The 17,721-nt window shown below is 54.0% G+C and overlaps 6 protein-coding genes across 6 annotated transcripts; 3 read left to right on the forward strand and 3 right to left on the reverse strand.

The window, feature by feature from the left end:
- Positions 1-809: 809 nt before the first annotated feature.
- TRIVIDRAFT_44863 (uncharacterized protein) lies at positions 810-2,163 on the forward strand (the record flags this gene model as incomplete). The annotated part of the gene is made up of 2 exons (XM_014096634.1): positions 810-1,723; positions 1,758-2,163. 2 exons carry the CDS (start codon positions 810-812, stop codon positions 2,161-2,163), a joined length of 1,320 nt encoding a protein of 439 aa, XP_013952109.1.
- Positions 2,164-2,687: 524 nt separating this feature from the next.
- TRIVIDRAFT_194418 (uncharacterized protein) lies at positions 2,688-4,150 on the reverse strand (the record flags this gene model as incomplete). The annotated part of the gene is made up of 2 exons (XM_014096635.1): positions 2,688-3,918; positions 4,005-4,150. 2 exons carry the CDS (start codon positions 4,148-4,150, stop codon positions 2,688-2,690), a joined length of 1,377 nt encoding a protein of 458 aa, XP_013952110.1.
- Positions 4,151-5,929: 1,779 nt separating this feature from the next.
- TRIVIDRAFT_44893 (uncharacterized protein) lies at positions 5,930-7,121 on the forward strand (the record flags this gene model as incomplete). Its single annotated transcript, XM_014096636.1, has 3 exons — positions 5,930-5,994; positions 6,059-6,316; positions 6,383-7,121. The coding sequence occupies 3 exons, from the start codon at positions 5,930-5,932 to the stop codon at positions 7,119-7,121; spliced, it is 1,062 nt and encodes a 353-aa protein (XP_013952111.1).
- A 530-nt stretch (positions 7,122-7,651) lies between these two features.
- Positions 7,652-9,577, reverse strand: TRIVIDRAFT_57833 (uncharacterized protein; the record flags this gene model as incomplete). The annotated part of the gene is made up of 3 exons (XM_014096637.1): positions 7,652-8,931; positions 9,035-9,344; positions 9,494-9,577. The coding sequence occupies 3 exons, from the start codon at positions 9,575-9,577 to the stop codon at positions 7,652-7,654; spliced, it is 1,674 nt and encodes a 557-aa protein (XP_013952112.1).
- A 2,347-nt stretch (positions 9,578-11,924) lies between these two features.
- Positions 11,925-15,527, forward strand: TRIVIDRAFT_210243 (uncharacterized protein; the record flags this gene model as incomplete). Its single annotated transcript, XM_014096638.1, has 4 exons — positions 11,925-12,259; positions 12,391-14,625; positions 14,694-14,818; positions 14,930-15,527. 4 exons carry the CDS (start codon positions 11,925-11,927, stop codon positions 15,319-15,321), a joined length of 3,087 nt encoding a protein of 1,028 aa, XP_013952113.1.
- Positions 15,528-15,960: 433 nt separating this feature from the next.
- Positions 15,961-17,306, reverse strand: TRIVIDRAFT_135911 (uncharacterized protein; the record flags this gene model as incomplete). The annotated part of the gene is made up of 2 exons (XM_014096639.2): positions 15,961-17,033; positions 17,132-17,306. Coding segments are annotated over 2 exons (1,248 nt in total), but the record flags the coding sequence as incomplete, so codon positions are not given.
- Positions 17,307-17,721: the final 415 nt, after the last annotated feature.

A 17,721-nucleotide genomic window follows, 5' to 3' on the forward strand; every position in this document is an offset into this window, starting at 1 on the left:
TCCATCTCTCTTATTGCCCGTTGCCCCCAGCTACTGAGCTTGGTTTAGCTGGTCCGGGCCGTTGCCAATCAGGGCCACCAATCGGTAGCCGCGAAATCAAGGGGGCTTGACTCAGGCAAACAAACAAGAAAAACACCACGGGTTCGTGTACCGCTTAGTGTATTTGAGAGCGCATGGACCTTGGAGTCTGTGTCAGATTGCTCTGTATACAAAGTACAAACAATTCAAATTGGATGCTCTTTTCGCCCTTCTAGTAGCGATGCAGGGAGACGGACCTGAAGCGGCTACCGCTAAAACATGCAGCCGCCTCAAAAGTGAGAGCTCCCGCAAGACAATGCTGTTCTCGTATTGATACAGCACCTCATTCATTATTTTATTCACAACCCTCTCACTCACTCACTCACTCACTCACATGCTCGACAATGGCCACACACACAGCCCTTTGTTTGTTTATATACCACCAAAAGCCTCCAATGCCTATTTATACCATCAATCCACCCTCCACGCAAGATTCAATCGTCCCGCTGCACCCTCCATTGGTCGCATTGCTCGACTAATGTATGCCAGTTGGGCCTTGCAGGGGTCAATACGAACAAGGCACACTACCGAGCAAAAGCACCGAGTAGCGCCAGTGCTACCTCACCTCACAATTTGCATCTGCCAAACACCTAGTCTATTACTCCGTACATCTGCAGCTTCTTCTTCCCTCGCACACGTCATTTCCCTCTGGTCTGCTTTGTTTTGTTTTCTCCTCTCGTCTGCTCTGTCGTCGTGCTTCTTCCTTGCGCCCAGCTCGCACCACCAACAAGATGATCGTGGCCCCTCCGCCGCGATCCTCCTCACTCACAGCCCTCGTCGTCTCCTCGACCCTCCTCCAGATCGCATCCAGCCATGCGCTGCCCCGAGAAACAAAGACAATCGCCGTGCGCGAGCTCAATGTGGTGCCGTGGCCCATCGCCCCAACGCCAGCGCCGCGCTCGCCCTCGTTCAGATCAATGCCGGACCAGCTGCTGCAACGAGACTTCAACACCATCTGCGGATTTATAGGGGGCGATCCCAACTTCCCAGCCACGTGCCTGGCCGGCTCGCACTGCGCCGTCGACGTCGACAACAAGGCCATCGGCTGCTGTCCGGACGGCGGCCCTTGCACGGGGGGCATCTTCACAGGCTGTGTCGATGTCAACAGCCCGCCGCAGACGGAGCTCAACCCTTACGTCTTCACTTGCTCCGGCGCCGATGTGTGCTACCAGAACCAGTTCGACGGCGGCTTCTTCCAGTTTGGATGCGGCGCGTCCTCGCGTCTGGCGACAACGGTGGCCACCACGGCGATTAGTCGTCTGCCTCTGGACTTTGACCACGTCACTGTCCAGCTGACGGAGACGCCCACGATTCTTTCCACGCCGACGACGATTGGATCGCGGACCGGAACCAAGTCCTCTTCCAAGACCACCGGCACAAGCAGTCGCGCAACCAAGACCAAGGGCACATCCGACAACTCAGAGACAGACACGGCTACTTCAACCGACTCAACCGCAACCGGAACCTCAACTTCCACCTCAACCTCAGCCCCTGACCCCTCGGCGCCGACTTCCAGCGGCAGCTCAAAGGCCGGACCCATAGCCGGAGGCGTGATCGGTGGTCTCGCCGGTCTTGTTCTCATCGCTGGCCTGATATTCTGGTTCCTCCGCAAAAAGAAGACGGCCACGCCCTCTCAATACATCGCGTAAGGAGTCACACGCACCATTGCTTTCACAAAGATGCCAAGAGACTAACCATGACAAACGAAACAGGCCATCAACTGAAAAATACGACAACTTCGACCCCCGCGGGGTACCCCCAAGCACCGCTCTCCTGACGGAAGAAAGGGGCATCCACGCGGAGGAGGCCGAACTCACTCCAATTGCCCCAAGACCCAGCGAGCCCGCCCCGCAGCTCGGCGAGGTTGGCCTGGCGGTGCCTCTCGATCCCGGATACGGCAGGGCGTCGGACGAGATTCCCCTGACGCAGCCCGCTCCAAAGCCAAGCTTTGTCCCGCCACCGCTGGAGCCCGAAGACGATGGCCGCCCGTACAACCCGCGGAGAAGAGGTGATGGCGATGGCGCCTCTTTCTGGTCCCAGACCAGATCCTCGTCTCGGTCTCGAGGCCAGCAGCCGTGGGTTTAAGGAACCAGCTCAGAATTGATACCCCCTAAAAAGAGAAAATGAAAATCCGTTTGTATATGCTGAGTGATAGCGGCAGCCACCCTGTATACTGTTTTTGTAATGTTTGAATCCGAAGACCACCCTCGAAATACCTCTAGAAATACCTGTCTACACGAAATGTCATTCCGCGAGAATGACTCTCTCAACCTCACCTATCATGCTCACATCTGCCTGTCCTTGCAAATTAATCTTGTTTGGCCTTGGCGTGGTATTGGAAACTGCTGGCTTTTGCTTGTTCCTTTTTTTTATTCCTTGTTGCGCATACGTACACTGTTGCCGATTAAATACGGCTGGGGAAGGGGATTACGACGTGACCAGTAGAGGGGCGCTGGAATACTGCTTGTTTCGAATACAATGAACGTTAGCATAATACACTATGGACATACTGTCAACACGACTTGCATTTTGCCATCACCAGAGTAGGAGTGTTTGAGAGAAAGCGAAACAATGTATATTTTACAAGATATTTACCTGTTTGATGCATGTCATGCCGTCACGCCCTGCCCACCGACAGACCAGATCTTTAGCGAAGATTCATCAAAGATTCTACTATGATGATGGTTTCCATCAAGAGTCGAACCCGGTCCTGTAAAGGCTGTATCCATGTCCTGCTCTCGCGGATACCCCCAGCCCCCTGAGCAAGTCGCCGCAACAGAGCCGCTGGAGTGCACAATCGTGCTTCCTATGGGAGAGTCATGGGCTTTCCATGTCCAGCTGGGATCAATGGCATCGTTCCGCATGCCAACCCCTTCCCATACCGCCACCACGCCATCCTGGGTGCCAGCCCAGACCTCAAAGCCCGTCTCTCCCGGAAAGACGTCAAAGTGCAGCCGCTGCTGCGTGGTAGACCTGCGGCCCTTGAGCACGGCCAAGAGTTGGCCGGTTCCCCGGATATCATACACCAGTAACCCGTCAGCCTGCCGCTCGTTGACGACAAGGTACCGCCCGCAGGGGCTCCACGCCGTCTGCACGATGCCCTGGCCTCCCAGGCTGATACGAAACGCCTTTTGGTCGGCATCCGCGATCGACCAGTTCGCAACAACTCTATCAGAGCGGTGGAGATCGTACGTCCCCATCCAGCGGGTCCAGGTGCCAGCCGCAAGGATGGATCCGTGCCCGTTGACGTCTGCAGGAGGTGATGATGCCAAGGCGGCTACGGTGCCTTTCATGCCGACGCCGCTACCCTTGGAGATGTGACGCCGGGATGGAATCGTGGGAACAGTGACCGTTGGGCCATCTGAGCAATGGCCGGACACGTCGAAGAGATCGATGCGGTTTGCTGAGCCGCAGACAAAGTGCGTGCCAGGGTACTCCCAGAGCAGAGACGCAGGGGTGATGTACTGCTCCGACTCCTGGCGGATAAGCTTATAGGTGTAGAGGGGGCGGCTGGCGACAGCACCCGCACCCGCACCCGTATCCTCTGGCTGAGGAAAGGCATGGTAGAGATGGAGGGGGTGATCTCGACAGCCAACCAGAAACATCTGCGACGCTGGATTGGCTAGGGAGAAGTAGGGCGCGGCGGCGAGAGTTTGGGTGGGCTCCGGGAGCTTGATGCTGGCCTGGCAGTGCAAGTCGCGCGCTTCTCCTGCAGGCTGCAGGAGGTCTGCAGGAAGAATGAAGGATGAGACGGTCTGGTCGGACGATTGGGCGAGAATGGCGGTACCGTCGGCTGTCCATTGAGCAGACGAGAAGAAGCGTCGGTTCCAGGCATCAAGACTGTCATCCGGGCGTCTCCCGCTGGTCCCAGAGCTTCCGTCGCCGTCGCCAGGTAATGGCCTCTCTTGCAATTCGGGCTTGCTCACGGCGAGTCGCTCAGCAAGCAGGCGAATGGCGGGCGCCTCTTGTTGCCCGTCATGGTCTGCGAGAGGCGGTGCTTCAGGTTGGGCCTGGTCCATGGCATTGGCATTGGCATTGGCACTGTCATCAGCATTGGCACTGGAATTGGCATTGCTGCCCCGGTAGGCAAGGCTCGAGCCGGTCCACATTCACCGCTGCATGATCGATAAACTCCGTGCTGTACAGTAGAGGATGGCGATGGTCGTCTAATCAGCTAGATGAATGCAAGGGAGGAAAAAGATGGTGGACAGACGCTAAAGGCGGAAGCACCGAAAAATCAAAGCTTACTCTAGCTCAGTACTAAGGTACCTAGCGCGTACTCTGTACTTTGACGCGTGCATTGAGCAGATCTAAATTGGCTGCCCTACGCGACCAGACGACGTCATTCCAGCACCTTGAGGGTCTCCAGCTGAGTACTCCATACTGCGCGCGTACTTGCTTTGGTGCCTCCAAGTTAGAGGCAATAATACCGACAGCCCCCTATCGGTACTTTACTAGGATTGACATCAATATTGGATTGAATATTGAATCTCACCCACTGCAGCAAGTGGTCTACACTGAACTTATGGGAGTCACAATGAACAACGGGTTCGGGCTCCCTCTCCTAGCGCAGAGTGGTGGTGTTCGCCCCCTGTGGCCGCGATACGGGGTACATTAGCTTCTTGGGGCGTTCAGAGGGAGGTTCAGAGGCAGCAGCTCAACCCAATGCTACTGTAGTGTACAAGCCACCAACATGTACAGTAGGGTGACACTGCAGCTGCGGTGCCGAGAGAGCTGGCGTTCTGATCTCCGTGATCAATTCAGTCAAATACTACCGGACGGCTGAAGTAGGTAGGTAAGTACTAAGGTACATTGGTGGATTTGATTGATGAGCTCCCCGACTGCAACTGCGGGCTGGGCATGGGCCAACGCACATGTCCCTATCCCATGGCCGGTCTAATCCCTATGAGATGCCTCTCATACCGCAGCGCCGCCCGCACGCATTGACTCATTCTGTCCATGCCATGTCCCCAATCCAATTCACAGCCGAGTCCCCCTTACATGTATCGCGTACCTGGTGCTCCCTACGAGTACCTTAGTTCCTGGCACCTTGGCATAGTTGGTCAAGTATTATAGCAGCAACCCGTATTCTCTTCCTCCTCCCTCCCCACCCCCCCATAAACGGACGGCGGATACAGGCACCCAAATGATCTCCCCGACCACCCAAAAACAGGTACCTCCACTAGCACTCAGGGCTGCTGCTAAAGGGATTCAGGCGCTGGGCGTGCTCCGTACCCCGTACTCGCTACCAGGTACAGGTACCGCCGTGCTAGGCTTCAGCACCACCCGTGGGCAGTATTGGGTACCTGCACGGGGCACATGGACACCCACTGCTAGGTACCAGCATTAGCACCACAAGCTCTCCATCTCCCATCTGGCTGGTGACAACCTAATCCATCCTCCCATCCATTCGCCTTACCTTCTCTCTGCCTGTCTCACTTCACTTCTGCTACGCTCACTTTGCCCTGACCCTGAGAGAGGCTCCCAGCGAAGCGAAATCGTGACCCCCGGCTGACGGCGTCAATCAATATCAATCTGCCGCCCCCCGCCCTTCTTCTGCCCGACCATGAATCCCGCATAGCCCGTCTTGCAATCATCTCGTCGCCCCTCGCGGCTCCAGCCCGACCAAAGCACAGCCAACAAAACAAATCCGACATCGCGGCAGCTTCAAGCTTCGCCTCGCCTCTCCCTTGCCAAACCGTTGACTGGACGCGACTCCACCACGACCAACCGTTGACCCATCGACCAACTCCCACTACGACTGAGCCATCGTCGCTCCATCATCTCCATCTCCATCTCCATCTCGACTCCTCCATCGATGCCACACACGATGGATGCCTCTCCCTTGACAATGGGCATGGCCTCCACTTGCGAGAGCCTCAAGACGCCCTCCTACATGGAGCTGACAGTTTCCATGTGAGCCGCGACCTCGTCATCTCCCATCTTGTGTCTTGTCTTTGTTCTAACAAATGCATTGCAGCGTCATTCTCATCGGTCTTTTAATCTCGTATCTGCCACAGCACTATCGCATCATTTCTCGCGGCACCTCCGAAGGCATATCCCCCTACTTCGTTCTCCTCGGCACAACCTCTGCCACTGCTGGCTTTGCCAATATCCTGACTGTGGCGCCCTCTCGCAAAGCCATTGGCTGCTGCAAAGAGCTGGAAACCTTTGAGTGTGCCGCCGGACTGCTTGGTGTTGCCCAGCTCGGAACGCAATGGCTATGCTTCACTGCCATGTATGTCAACAGCCCCTGGCCCCTGTCTATCCCTGAGAGCCTGCGCTAACCCCCCGATCCTTGCAGCCTTGTATTGTTCCTCATCTTCTTCCGATATCGCGAGGCCAATGTCCCCCAGGAGGAGCTTGGTGGAGAGAGCCCCAGATGGCAAACGGCCGTCGCCGTGGGTGGCCTCTGCATCCTTCACGGCTTGGTAGTCATTGCTCTGACTGGCGTTTTCGCCATTGCCATGCCAAACAAGCTCAACTACTGGGCTAATTTCCTCGGCGTCATGGCTGCCGTGTTGGCCGCCATTCAGTACATTCCCCAGATTTGGATGACGTACCATCTTAAGCACGTCGGCAGTTTGAGCATCCCCATGATGTTCATCCAAACGCCGGGCGGTCTTTTATTTGCCGCCAGTCTGTACATGAGACTCGGCATGGAGGGCTGGAGCACATGGGCTATTTACCTGTTGACGGCCGCCATGCAGGGCTCAGTGCTGACCATGGGCATCTACTACGAATTGGCGAGACGCAGCGATGACTACGCGCACAGCTACGCCAGCAGTGCGCCTCAGTCTCCCATCGAGCATCACGCCACGCCACAGCGCCCGTACGCTCCTCGTACCTACTCCGAGGGCTGGGAGCGTGGCCTGCCGGGCCCCTTTACGGGCCATCCCGAGCGATACGCCGAAACCGAGGAAGATCTGGACGATATCGAAGAAAGAGAGGAGCGGGCGATTGCCAGAGAGAACCAGCCACTTCTCCGGCCTGGCGGCATTGGCAACCCGCACAAGAGCTATCACTCGACCTCACGCCACTGAGATGGTGGTATTCCACTAAAAGAGACCGCCTTAAAAAGAGGCGATGATATTGACTGACTACCGTTGTTGTTTGCATTTGAATTATAGCTTGTACCATTGCAGAGATAGAACATCTCAGTGCGAGAAAAGGAATATTGATGCATTGCGAGATTTTAGGGAGGATCCCTATTTTTTATTAAAATAGCTTTATTTTTTTTCTTTTGATCGGATATGATGTAAGATTATATATAGTAGTCGTCTATTACCTGCTTATTTAGCTTGGGAAGCAAGGCCGTCATTTGAGCCAACGTTGAGCATTACAACAAAAACATTCACTGCACCAGAACTACGAACGAAATCACAATACTTCAACAAACATGCGTGTGTGACTCATGTATTCGGTCTAAAACTTCAGTCTCCTTATCTAGGAGACGAACGATCGTTCTTCATTACTCTAAAAAAAGGGGGGGAATAATCCACCGTCATAAACACATAATATCCGCTGGGTCGTTAAAACGGAGCAAAAACAGCAAACTTCTAGGCATCTCCCTCTAAAAATTCATTTCACGCACAGTACTCTTCTTGTCCTGCCCCTTGACTCCAGTATTCCTCTCCTCGTCATAACTGCCCTGGCTGCCGCTATCGTCCGTTGGCTGAACATCGTCGTCCAAGTCTCCGCCAACCTCCATCCATCGGTCGCTGGTAGCAGGGATGGGAGATATCTTGCACAGGATCCAATACACGCCGAGCGAGACGATGAAGCCGCAGAAGAAGTTGAGTCTGTAGATGTAAGTGGCGCCCATGGGTACTTTGGTTCCGACTGCGCCAGCGAAACCAACGACGTTGATTACAATGCCCGAGATGTAAGCTGCATATGCGCGCCAATGGATTCCCCAGGTATAAAAGTAAGGTCCGGTGCTGCGGCCATCGTATAGTTCCTTGACATCCAAGTATCCCTTTCGCACGAGGTAGTAGTCAGAGACGATGACACCTGCGATGGAGCTGAGGAAGACGCTGTATGCAGACAGGTAGGTCGTGAACTGGTTGGAGCTGCTAAGTAGATTATACGGGCACATTGCCAGACCAACTATAGCACAAATGTACGATCCACGACGGATGTTGATGTAGCGCGGGAGAAGGGCAGTCATGTCGGTTCCGGCCGAGACGGAGTTGGCCGCAATGTTTGTACCCAGCTGGGCGAGAGCAAAAGCCAAAGAGATGATGAAGACGCCGAATCTCTGGCCGGAGCCACCATCGTCGATGAACCGACCAAGGAGATCCAAGGGGCTCCAGATTGGCTGGTCGTAGATGATGGTGGACGACGACGAGACGATGATTCCGATGAAGGAGGTGATGGCAAAGCCCAGCGGAATGGTAAAAAGCTGCGACCACAAGGCATCCTTAGGCTTGCGCGCAAATCGAGTAAAGTCACTGTCGTTGACAACCAGCGTGGCAAAGTTGGCAATGGAAGACATGACACCATTGACGAATTGCCATCCCAGTTCGCTCCCATGAATGGTGGCGGGCTGCCTTATGATGGGGCCAACGCCACCAGCCCGGACGCAGGCCCAGATGAGGAACGCAATTCCAGCAACGGGCACGAAGTAGGCCTTGACGGTGAACAGGTGACGGACCTTGTGTACTGGGAACCACAGAGCTGGCAGAGAACACACCCAGAAGATGACGAAAGAGACGTATTCGGGGGTGTTGGTGGCGCTGGTGCCGAAATTGCCCGGCATTTTGGCAGCATCCCAAGACTTCCAAATGGAGCGAATCATTAGATAGACGCAAGTGCCGCCAATGTATGATTGAACGCCATACCAAATGCATGCTGACAGGTTTGTTAGTGATTTGGTTTAAGATGCAAGGGTCCAGAGTGGTCGAGAAGACGAAGAATCGTAGTGGCCTCAACATTCAAGACTGGTTTCACTTACCCATAGCAGCACGATTAAAAACAGGCCATAAGCTGCCCCAGATGCCAAAGGACGCACGGCCAATGACGGGGAAACCAATATGGTAAGTGGCTCCGATGCGTCCAGTGGTGACAATGAAGCAGGCGGCAATAGAGTAGCCCAGCCAGACACAGATCCACGCCTGCCACCAAGAGAGCCCAGCGATGATCATGGACGAAGAAATCATCCACGTGTTGATGTTGAACGAGTCGGCGATCCAAAAGGCAACAAAGTTCCAAGGACCCCATTGCCGGCGCTCCTTCTCCACGGGCTTCAGGTCATAGTTGACTAGCTAGGAGGAGAGTCAGCACCGCGTCTCGCTCTGTCTCATGCCATCATGTCTGGTGTAGGTGGTCTCGTTTCTTTGGCGCGATATCACGACGGATGAAAAGAGAGGGATCAGGTATGAGACGAAGAGGAAGAAGAAAACAAGGACCGCACCATCAGCTGCGTAGTCGTCAGGCCAGGCTCGGCCTCAACAGCCAGCTTGTCAGCTAAATTTCTGAACCTCTGTCGCAACGCCATGGTTGATGGTCGGCAAAGCAATGAGCCTCTCAAGAACGGAAAAGGTTCAATTGCAGTCGAGAAGAGGGCATGAAGCGTATTTCAGTTCTTTTCAACCAAAGAAAATAAGATATTAATAAGAAACGATCGGACAAGTACAACATCCAAATGGAATGATCGACGCACAGATGACGTGAGGAGCCAGAATTATTTTTTCTAGGGATGGAGGGTGGCAGACGTCGTTTGTGGGGGTTTTTGCGAGGGCGATGATCCACCAGCCAGTCTCTGTTCTTCTGATGGGCACGCGAGCCGGGATCCTTGATGCCACTCGTGTGATGCGAGGATCCGTACTCGCACAAGATCTGCTGGCCGAGTACCTTGAGATGCAGCGCAGAGTCGTCAGAGGCTTGAACTCAACGGTGGCGGCGCAGAGGCGGGAGAGTCCAGAGGCTTTATTTGATTTCCTCATCCGGCGAGCGCCAAGCAGGACGAGATGATACCGAGTGGAAGCCCAGGTAGATGCGATAAAAAAGCGGAGTTGGAGGGTGTTGCAAAGAGCTGATAGTCGATCCATGCTGACTCCATCTTGGCCCCTATCGGCGATGGGATGTGCTAGACATGTGGCAAAGCAGGGACCATCTTTTGATTCTTCTGCCCATCCAACCATCTCCGACCCAAGACATGGCCCGTCAGCTGGTTCGCAAACGCCTTCTCATGGTCCCCGAAAAACGATGATACCCTGCGATTGGGTGGTGATACGTCGACGATAAGCTAAAGCCATGGTCCGAGTGAGATAGCAGTAGCAGCGGGACAGGGGTTGGACTAGTCAGAGTGTGGAGGAGGATCCGCCATCCCGCAAAAAGAGAAGACGAGGGGAGAAATCGATTACCCCATCTAATCGAGTCAACGGGTAACTGGGTGGGAATGGATGCCGATAACTGCCGACTGACTCGTTATCTGCTATCTCGGGACGAAGAGATACGCGGGAGATAAGTGAAGATATGTATAACCGCAGATAGGTCTATTTTATTTTGTGGATTATACTCGTATGTGTACTGTAGCACAACAATAGCGCTGGATGCTAAGGGTGCTAGTTTGAGATTACAAGACAAAGTAGTATGATTGTTCCTTTGCCCTTTGTGGAGGAGGGGGAACGGATGGCCGCAGCCGCACAAACTTACATGCCCATGCACGGAGGAGGATTTTGATGTGATGTGATGCAAGGGAGGCATCAGCAGCCACCTGCGAGATCCGGCCAGAGGATTACTTTTGATTAATATGGGCCCTGCAGCAATGTGGTTGCCTGCAGAATTCTGGGAATTCTAGAACGCTGAGAGGCACCAGAATGAGGAGTTGACTTTTATTTTTCCGCAGAGGATCATCTCGTTGTTCAATTGGTGTAGGTAGTAAAGCAGCGGCTGGTGTTGTAGTTTACACGTTGGTTCATCTTGATCGGTTCGGCTTGGTTTCCGTCAATTCTATTTATTGCCAATTTCGACTGATGAATAGATGCGACGAGAAGGTAATTTTCATGGATTTGTCTCGCTGCCTTGAATTCTTTTTGGGTAGCAGCATCAAGATTTGGTGATACTTCTTTGAATTACAACATGACTCCAGGTGCTGCTACTGATTCCATCTTTCAAGCACATGGATGCAATTAGACGAGTATGAGTATTGAATGCTGCAATGCTCATGACAATTAGCTGCAAATATTGCTTATTTGATTAAATATCAAATATCCATTGCACCGCACCTTTGGAAGTTTCAATGAAACAGCCAATTTGTCTTTTTGAGTTTGTTCCGTCTAGTCATCGGGAGCAGCTTAATACAGATTACTTGTAGTTACCTAGTAGTTGTTCACAATGATCTACCAGGCACCTAGTCGCGGTCCCTATCACGAAGTAAAGAGCAAGTTAATGCAAGGAGAGTGGCAGGGAACACAAATATCTTCTTAAACTCTTTATTTAAAACACTCGATGCCTCACAAGAGTCTCCTTTTCTCATTCTCTTGAGTGCTTGCAGCCTGGCTTACCCTGGACCACGCAGCCAAAACTTGGCGCATCTCAAGCAAAAAAATACAGTGGTTCGTTATCGGCTTATCGCATATTCTCCCGCCAGCCAACCAGGGACGCGCTGCCAGTCACCAGCCCGCTTTTTTTGTTTTCAATCCCCCACCATCTCCCCTCCTAACTACAATTTTTGGTGCAAGCATCTCCTGGCGAACCGCGTTTTGGAACGAGCAACGGGGAAAAAAAGAAGAAAGAAGAGAGAAAAGGAAACGAAATACACCAAATCTCCGGCGATATTCCCTCTCCCCTCTTCCGCGCCAGATCTGCCCGTCCCTTCCCTTGAATCGCCATCGCCCATCATGGAGGACCAGCTGGCGCAGCTCCTGGCCAACACTCAGCTCCCCGAACAAGCACCCCGCCAAGCTGCCGAAATCGAGATCAGGCGGGCTGAGACGAATCCCGCATTTCCCATTTCTCTTGCTCGCATCGGTGCGCACTCGTCCATCGACACGGGCATTCGCCAGTCTGCCCTCAGCACTCTGCGACTCTTCATCGAGAAGCATTGGGCCGTGGAGGAGCTCGACGATGAGCCCCATATCCCCATCTCGGACGAGGCCAGAGAGCTTCTGAAACAGACCCTGCTCGAGGTTGCCCTGAGCCCCGAGGAAGACAGAAAGGTCAAGATTGCAGCCAGGTAGGACTACACAATCATCTTGCGTCCCGCATTGAACAACCTGGGGAGCGCTTCGCAACATCCTCATACCGGGGCTAGTCTGCGTGCGGGCTTAAAGAACAAGAAGCTGACCGATGTCGTCGTTACTTTAGTTATGCTGTTGGCAAGATTGCCATTCACGATTTCCCAGAACAATGGCCCGCCCTTCTCCCAACCATCCTAGGCGTCATTCCCACTGGTAACGATGCTCAGCTTCACGGAGCCCTGAGGGTGCTTAGCGACCTGGTCGACGAAAGCCTGAGCGAGGACCAGTTCTTCTCCATGGCCCAGGACATTGCCAAAGCTCTCACCGAGGTGGCACTCAACGAGAACCGAAAGCCGATGTTGCGCGCCCTTGCCATTTCCGTCTTCCGAGGATGCTTCGACCTGATGTACATGGTCAAGGATGAAAACAAGGATGTCAAGGTGTTCGCAGAGGAGCTTCTGGGACGATGGAACCCCTTTTTCATTGCCGTGCTCAAGGGCCGTCTGCCAGAGGGTGACTCTAGCTCCGGTGCTCAGCCCGACGCCTGGAACAGCATCATTGCTCTCAAGCTGCAAGTGGTCAAGACCCTCCTCCGCATTCGCAGAGTCTTCCCCAACCTTCTCCTTCCCCAGAGCACCGCCTTCTTCACTGCTGTGTGGGAAGAGCTCAGCATCATGCAGGGCGCTTACGAGCAGCTGTACATCATCGATGAGGTGCAGTCTCGATTGGAAGACTCTGACAACCTGCCATATACCCTCGATCTCCTCATCTTGGAGGAGCTTGATTTCCTCAACCAGTGTTTCCGCGCCCCGCCTGTCCAGGCCGAACTTGACAGCCACCTTCAAGCCCACGCCTCTGGCCACGAGGTCCCCTGGATGATGGATCTTATGAAGATGCTCGTCGGATACTCTCGCGTCACTCGTGAGGAGCAAGAGCTCTGGGATTTTGACTGCTCTTTGTACCTGGCAGAGGAGACTTCAGTCACGGCCAACTACACCGCGCGCACTGCTGCCGGTGACCTGCTCATCAAGCTGGGCGAGTGGTTCAATGAGAAGACGGTCGACGGCCTGTTTGGACACACCAAGAGCCTCTTCCCCGGCGAGGGCCCCTCCGCCTGGAGAAGCCAGGAGGCCGCGCTCTACCTGTTCGTCATGCTTGTCAGCGACTTCCAGGATTTGAACAAGCCCATCCCTGACGCCGTTGCAAGCGCATACCTGGAGCTTGTCGACTTTGCCATCTCCCAAGCCAAGCAGCCCCTATTGCGCGCTCGAGGATATCTGGTGGGTGGCATCATTGGCCGCTCACACCAGACCCCACCCAACCTCGTTGATGCTATTGTCCACTCCATCACGAACGAGGAGTCTGAGGTTGTGCAGGTCGCGTGCATCAAGGCCATCGAAGGCCTTGTCAGCTCAGGACGTGTGGCCCATGACCGCCAAACCCCCATCATTGCCTCCATCCAAGCCTACATGAACAGCAAGGACCCCGAGGAGATGGAAGAGGCTGACGAGCTCCTTGTCACCCTGACCGAGGCTCTCAGAGCCGCCATCGGCATGGACAGCCAAATTGTCATTACTAGTGAAATTCCATCGGTGGATCTCCTCTTCTTGTTGGCCAAGCTTGGAGCTAGCAACTTCCAGGTTACGATGCTTGTGACCGAGGCCTTTGAGGATATTGTCACCAGTCTCTCGGATGCCTCTTCATATGGCGCTCTGTGCGCGCGTATTTTGCCTACATTGACTGGTGCATTCGATGTGGCTAACCTTACAGAGGACAACCCTCTTGTTACCGTTGCGACTGAGCTGCTGGGCGTTTTGACAGAGCATGGCTCAGAGCCTCTCCCGGAGGGCTTCGTGGCCGCCACTCTCCCCAAGCTCAACCGCCTGCTCATGGAGTCTGGAGAGGGCGATGTTTTGCGACCTGGATCCGAGGCCGTCAAGTGGATTCTGGTTCACGACCACCAACAAGTCTTCAACTGGCACGATTCCAACGGCCGATCCGGTTTGGAAGTCTGCCTGCACATCATTGACCGACTCCTGGGCCCCTCCATCGAGGACAACGCTGCCTCCGAGGTGGGAGGACTCGCTGCTGAACTTGTCGAGAAGGCTGGACAAGAGCGTCTGGGACCATTCCTGCCCCAGCTCCTGCAAGCCGTTGCTAACCGACTGGCTACCGCGCAAGCCGCTGCCTTTATTCAGTCCCTTATCCTCGTCTTCGCTCGACTGTCCCTGGGCGGTGCGCAAGACGTGGTTGAGTTCCTCAGCCAGATCCAGATCAACGGCGAGAGCGGACTTCAAGTTGTTCTGGCCAAGTGGCTGGAAAACTCTGTCAGCTTTGCCGGATATGACGAGATTAGACAAAAGTCCGTTGCAGAAATCTTGGTGTAAAGTCCCCGTTTTAGGTAGGAAATTTGCTAACGTGATTTGGTAGTGTGATTGCTTTGTCGAAGCTCTACTCACTCAACGACCCCCGAGTAGCGCAAACGTCCGTCAAGGGCGATTTGATCGTTGGCGCCGATGACGGAATGATCAAGACCCGATCTCGCGCGAAGAAGAGTATGTCCCGCGGTGTTTCCACCATTTCCAGTACAGCGGTCATGCTGGCTCGACTGTATCACCAGTACGCAATTGAAGACATCAAGACTAATACACCAACCAAACCAACAGACCCCGACAAGTACACCATTATCCCCGCTACTCTCAAGATCGTCAAGGTCTTGATTGAGGAGCTCCTCTCTGCCTCGGGTGCCCGTGCTGCCGCCAGCGCTGCATCTGCCGCCGTTGCCAGCGCCGAATTCGACGACGAAGACAACGACGACGAGGGATGGGAGGACGACGACGACACACTCGACCTCTCCTTGGGCGCCACCAAGGCCGATCTCATGGCATTCGGCATGGACTCGAGCTCACGACAGCGCGACGACGAGACGCAGCAGTATCTGACCGAGTTCTTCATCCGCTGCGGCCGAGAGAACGTTGCCAACTTCCAGGAATGGTACAACATGCTGACAGACGAGGAGAAGGCCAAGCTGAACGAGGTTGCTACCGCCTCGGGCTAGTAGAATCACTGGACAGCTCGTAATTAGCGAGACGTATGGTATCATGAAGCAAGCGTGTCAGAGAGCTAGGTTGCTTGATTTGGGGGGGGGGAGGAATTTCCTTTCTTTTTAGTATCCGAATGAGGTGAAAAGGGGGTTTGGTCCTGTTCTTGGATGGAAAGCAAAACTACTTTATGGCAGCGGTGCGACAGACACTATAAAAGGACAAAAAAAAAAAAAAAAAAAAGGACAAGATCACGATTGATATGAAAACAAGTTACGATGGTAGAGGCGGTGGTGATAGATACCTTGATAGTATAGAGAGCATAAGAGAACATGTGCAAGAGAGGAGCCTTGTATCAGCACCAGCGTTTATCTGAGATGATTTCACTGACCAATTCTGTATTGATTTCAGTATTTACATATTCAAAGGGCTTGGCATAGATGGCCTTTTATACTATTTACACAGAATGTCACTTGTAAAACGTTCACACCAGCAATCTTCTGATAGGACACAAATCTCCAATGGGCGATAATCAGTCGCGTTCTTCATTACTACCTACACCGCACAAAGCATCCAATATACGGTAGTGTAACAAGAACAAGGAAGAAGAATCATCAACCGACAACCAGTCAATTTGCTCCCTATCTTGCACTATTTCAAATAATATCGCCCGGACCAAAGCCGCCGCCTGAACCAAAACCACCCGGTCCAGAGCCAAAGCCAAAACCCCCTCCTCCGTTGCCGCCGCCCCTTCTCCCTGGATAAGACGGCCTCTGTCCCAGGGGATACGTGGGCCCGTCACTAGGATCGACCGGATCATATCTAGCTCCCGGAGGCCTTTGCGAGTTATAGCCTTGGTCATATCCTTGGCCTCCCCAGCCACCCCGTCCCGTGAACAGCGGATCGTCAAAGGTGGGATGCATGCCTGAGAAGCCGCCGGGTCGAGGCCGACCTTCGCCCACAAACGACCCCCTGAGTGGATCGTGGGGTCCAAGTCCTTGCGGATTGAGATCGTCATGTCCTACGTTGCCGAAGGGCATTCTTAGCCCCCCCATGGTCCGCGGCGGAGAATTGATTTCGTGCTCATCCTCAAAGCCTGGAGGGGGGAAGTCGCCAGGTATAGGTCGCCGAGGGGCACCAGCAGGTAGTATATCGGGGTGCGGATATGGATGTGGCGGTTGTTCTGGTCGAAATGGCTCTGCAGCCTGTGGGATCGCACCAGGGCGGGGAGGAAATATAGAGCTGGTAGGGATGAGTGGTTCGGCTCGTTCGAAGCTGCGACGGCGTTGTTGATTTCGTCGTTCGGCTTCCTCTTCTGCGTTTATCTTGTTTTCCTCCGTCTCAACATAGCCCTCCTTCTGAAGCTTTGGGATCAACTTTTGCACAAGATTGACCCTCAGGTCCCGTAATATCGTCTCGATGATTTCGGACGAAACAAAGAGATTCTGCAGCATCCCCACGAGACTACTTCGGTCCTCCTTTCCCTCGGCGTCTAGAGCGATGCGCAAGGGCAGTTTGCTAGAGTTGACGACCTTTCGAATCTCATACTCGACTCGGTGGATGGTCTCGGCGCCGACGGCGAGGGCCCTGATCTCGACCTTTGAGCCCATGCGGTCGACGCGCAAGACAAACGTCATGGCCGACTGCTTGTGCTTGTACACGAATGATAGAGCGCCGAATCCATTGTTCCACTGAGGGGGGAGCCGGGGCGCCAAGGTCTGGCATTCGGCTGTGAGTGAGAGAGAGAGGGTTAGTGATATAGCCTTGTCGTATGATGCACGGCGCTGAGAATTATACAGGGCGATGAGAGTGGAGGAGGAAGCTTACGCAATAACTTGTCTTCGCTGAAGCCGTACAGGCGAAAGTCGAGAGAGGCAAAGTAAGCGTGAGCCAGCAGCGCTACGGCCTCGTAGGAACTTGCAATGTCGGACGACTCGTCGTTTGCCTGGTGCGTAGGCAGAGCATCGGCCATGGCCTTGAGCACCGAGTCTGTGCTGACCGGCGTGGGCCGATAGTCCGGGTCCGTCATGATGATGAGAGGCTGATGGAGATAGTGATTTGGCGATGGATTTCGATGATGCGCAGTGGGTGGGAGGAAGCGAGGATATTGAGGATATAGTGGTGATGTGTCGTTTCGAGGAGTGGTGATATGTGTGTGTAATGGATGAGTTCAAGTTAGAGTTGCCGCCTTGAGAGGCGTCATTGCCACTGCTGCCTTTTGAGTTTGGGGAAGCTCAGCTCAGCCCTACGGCGGGGGAGCTTCAGTGAGCTTCAGTGAGCTTCAGCGGGCTTTGCAGTGACCACCAGGTATTGATGACTTAGCAGGGCTGCTATGGAGTGTGCGTCCAGTGTATGAACTGTATTAACGCCTTGGTACTGGATACATGCAAGAATACAGCAGATACAGGCAGAAGCAG

The sequence above is a fragment of the Trichoderma virens genome (assembly GCF_000170995.1).
Source record: "Trichoderma virens Gv29-8 chromosome Unknown TRIVIscaffold_87, whole genome shotgun sequence".
NCBI classification, from domain to species: Eukaryota; Fungi; Ascomycota; class Sordariomycetes; order Hypocreales; family Hypocreaceae; genus Trichoderma; species Trichoderma virens.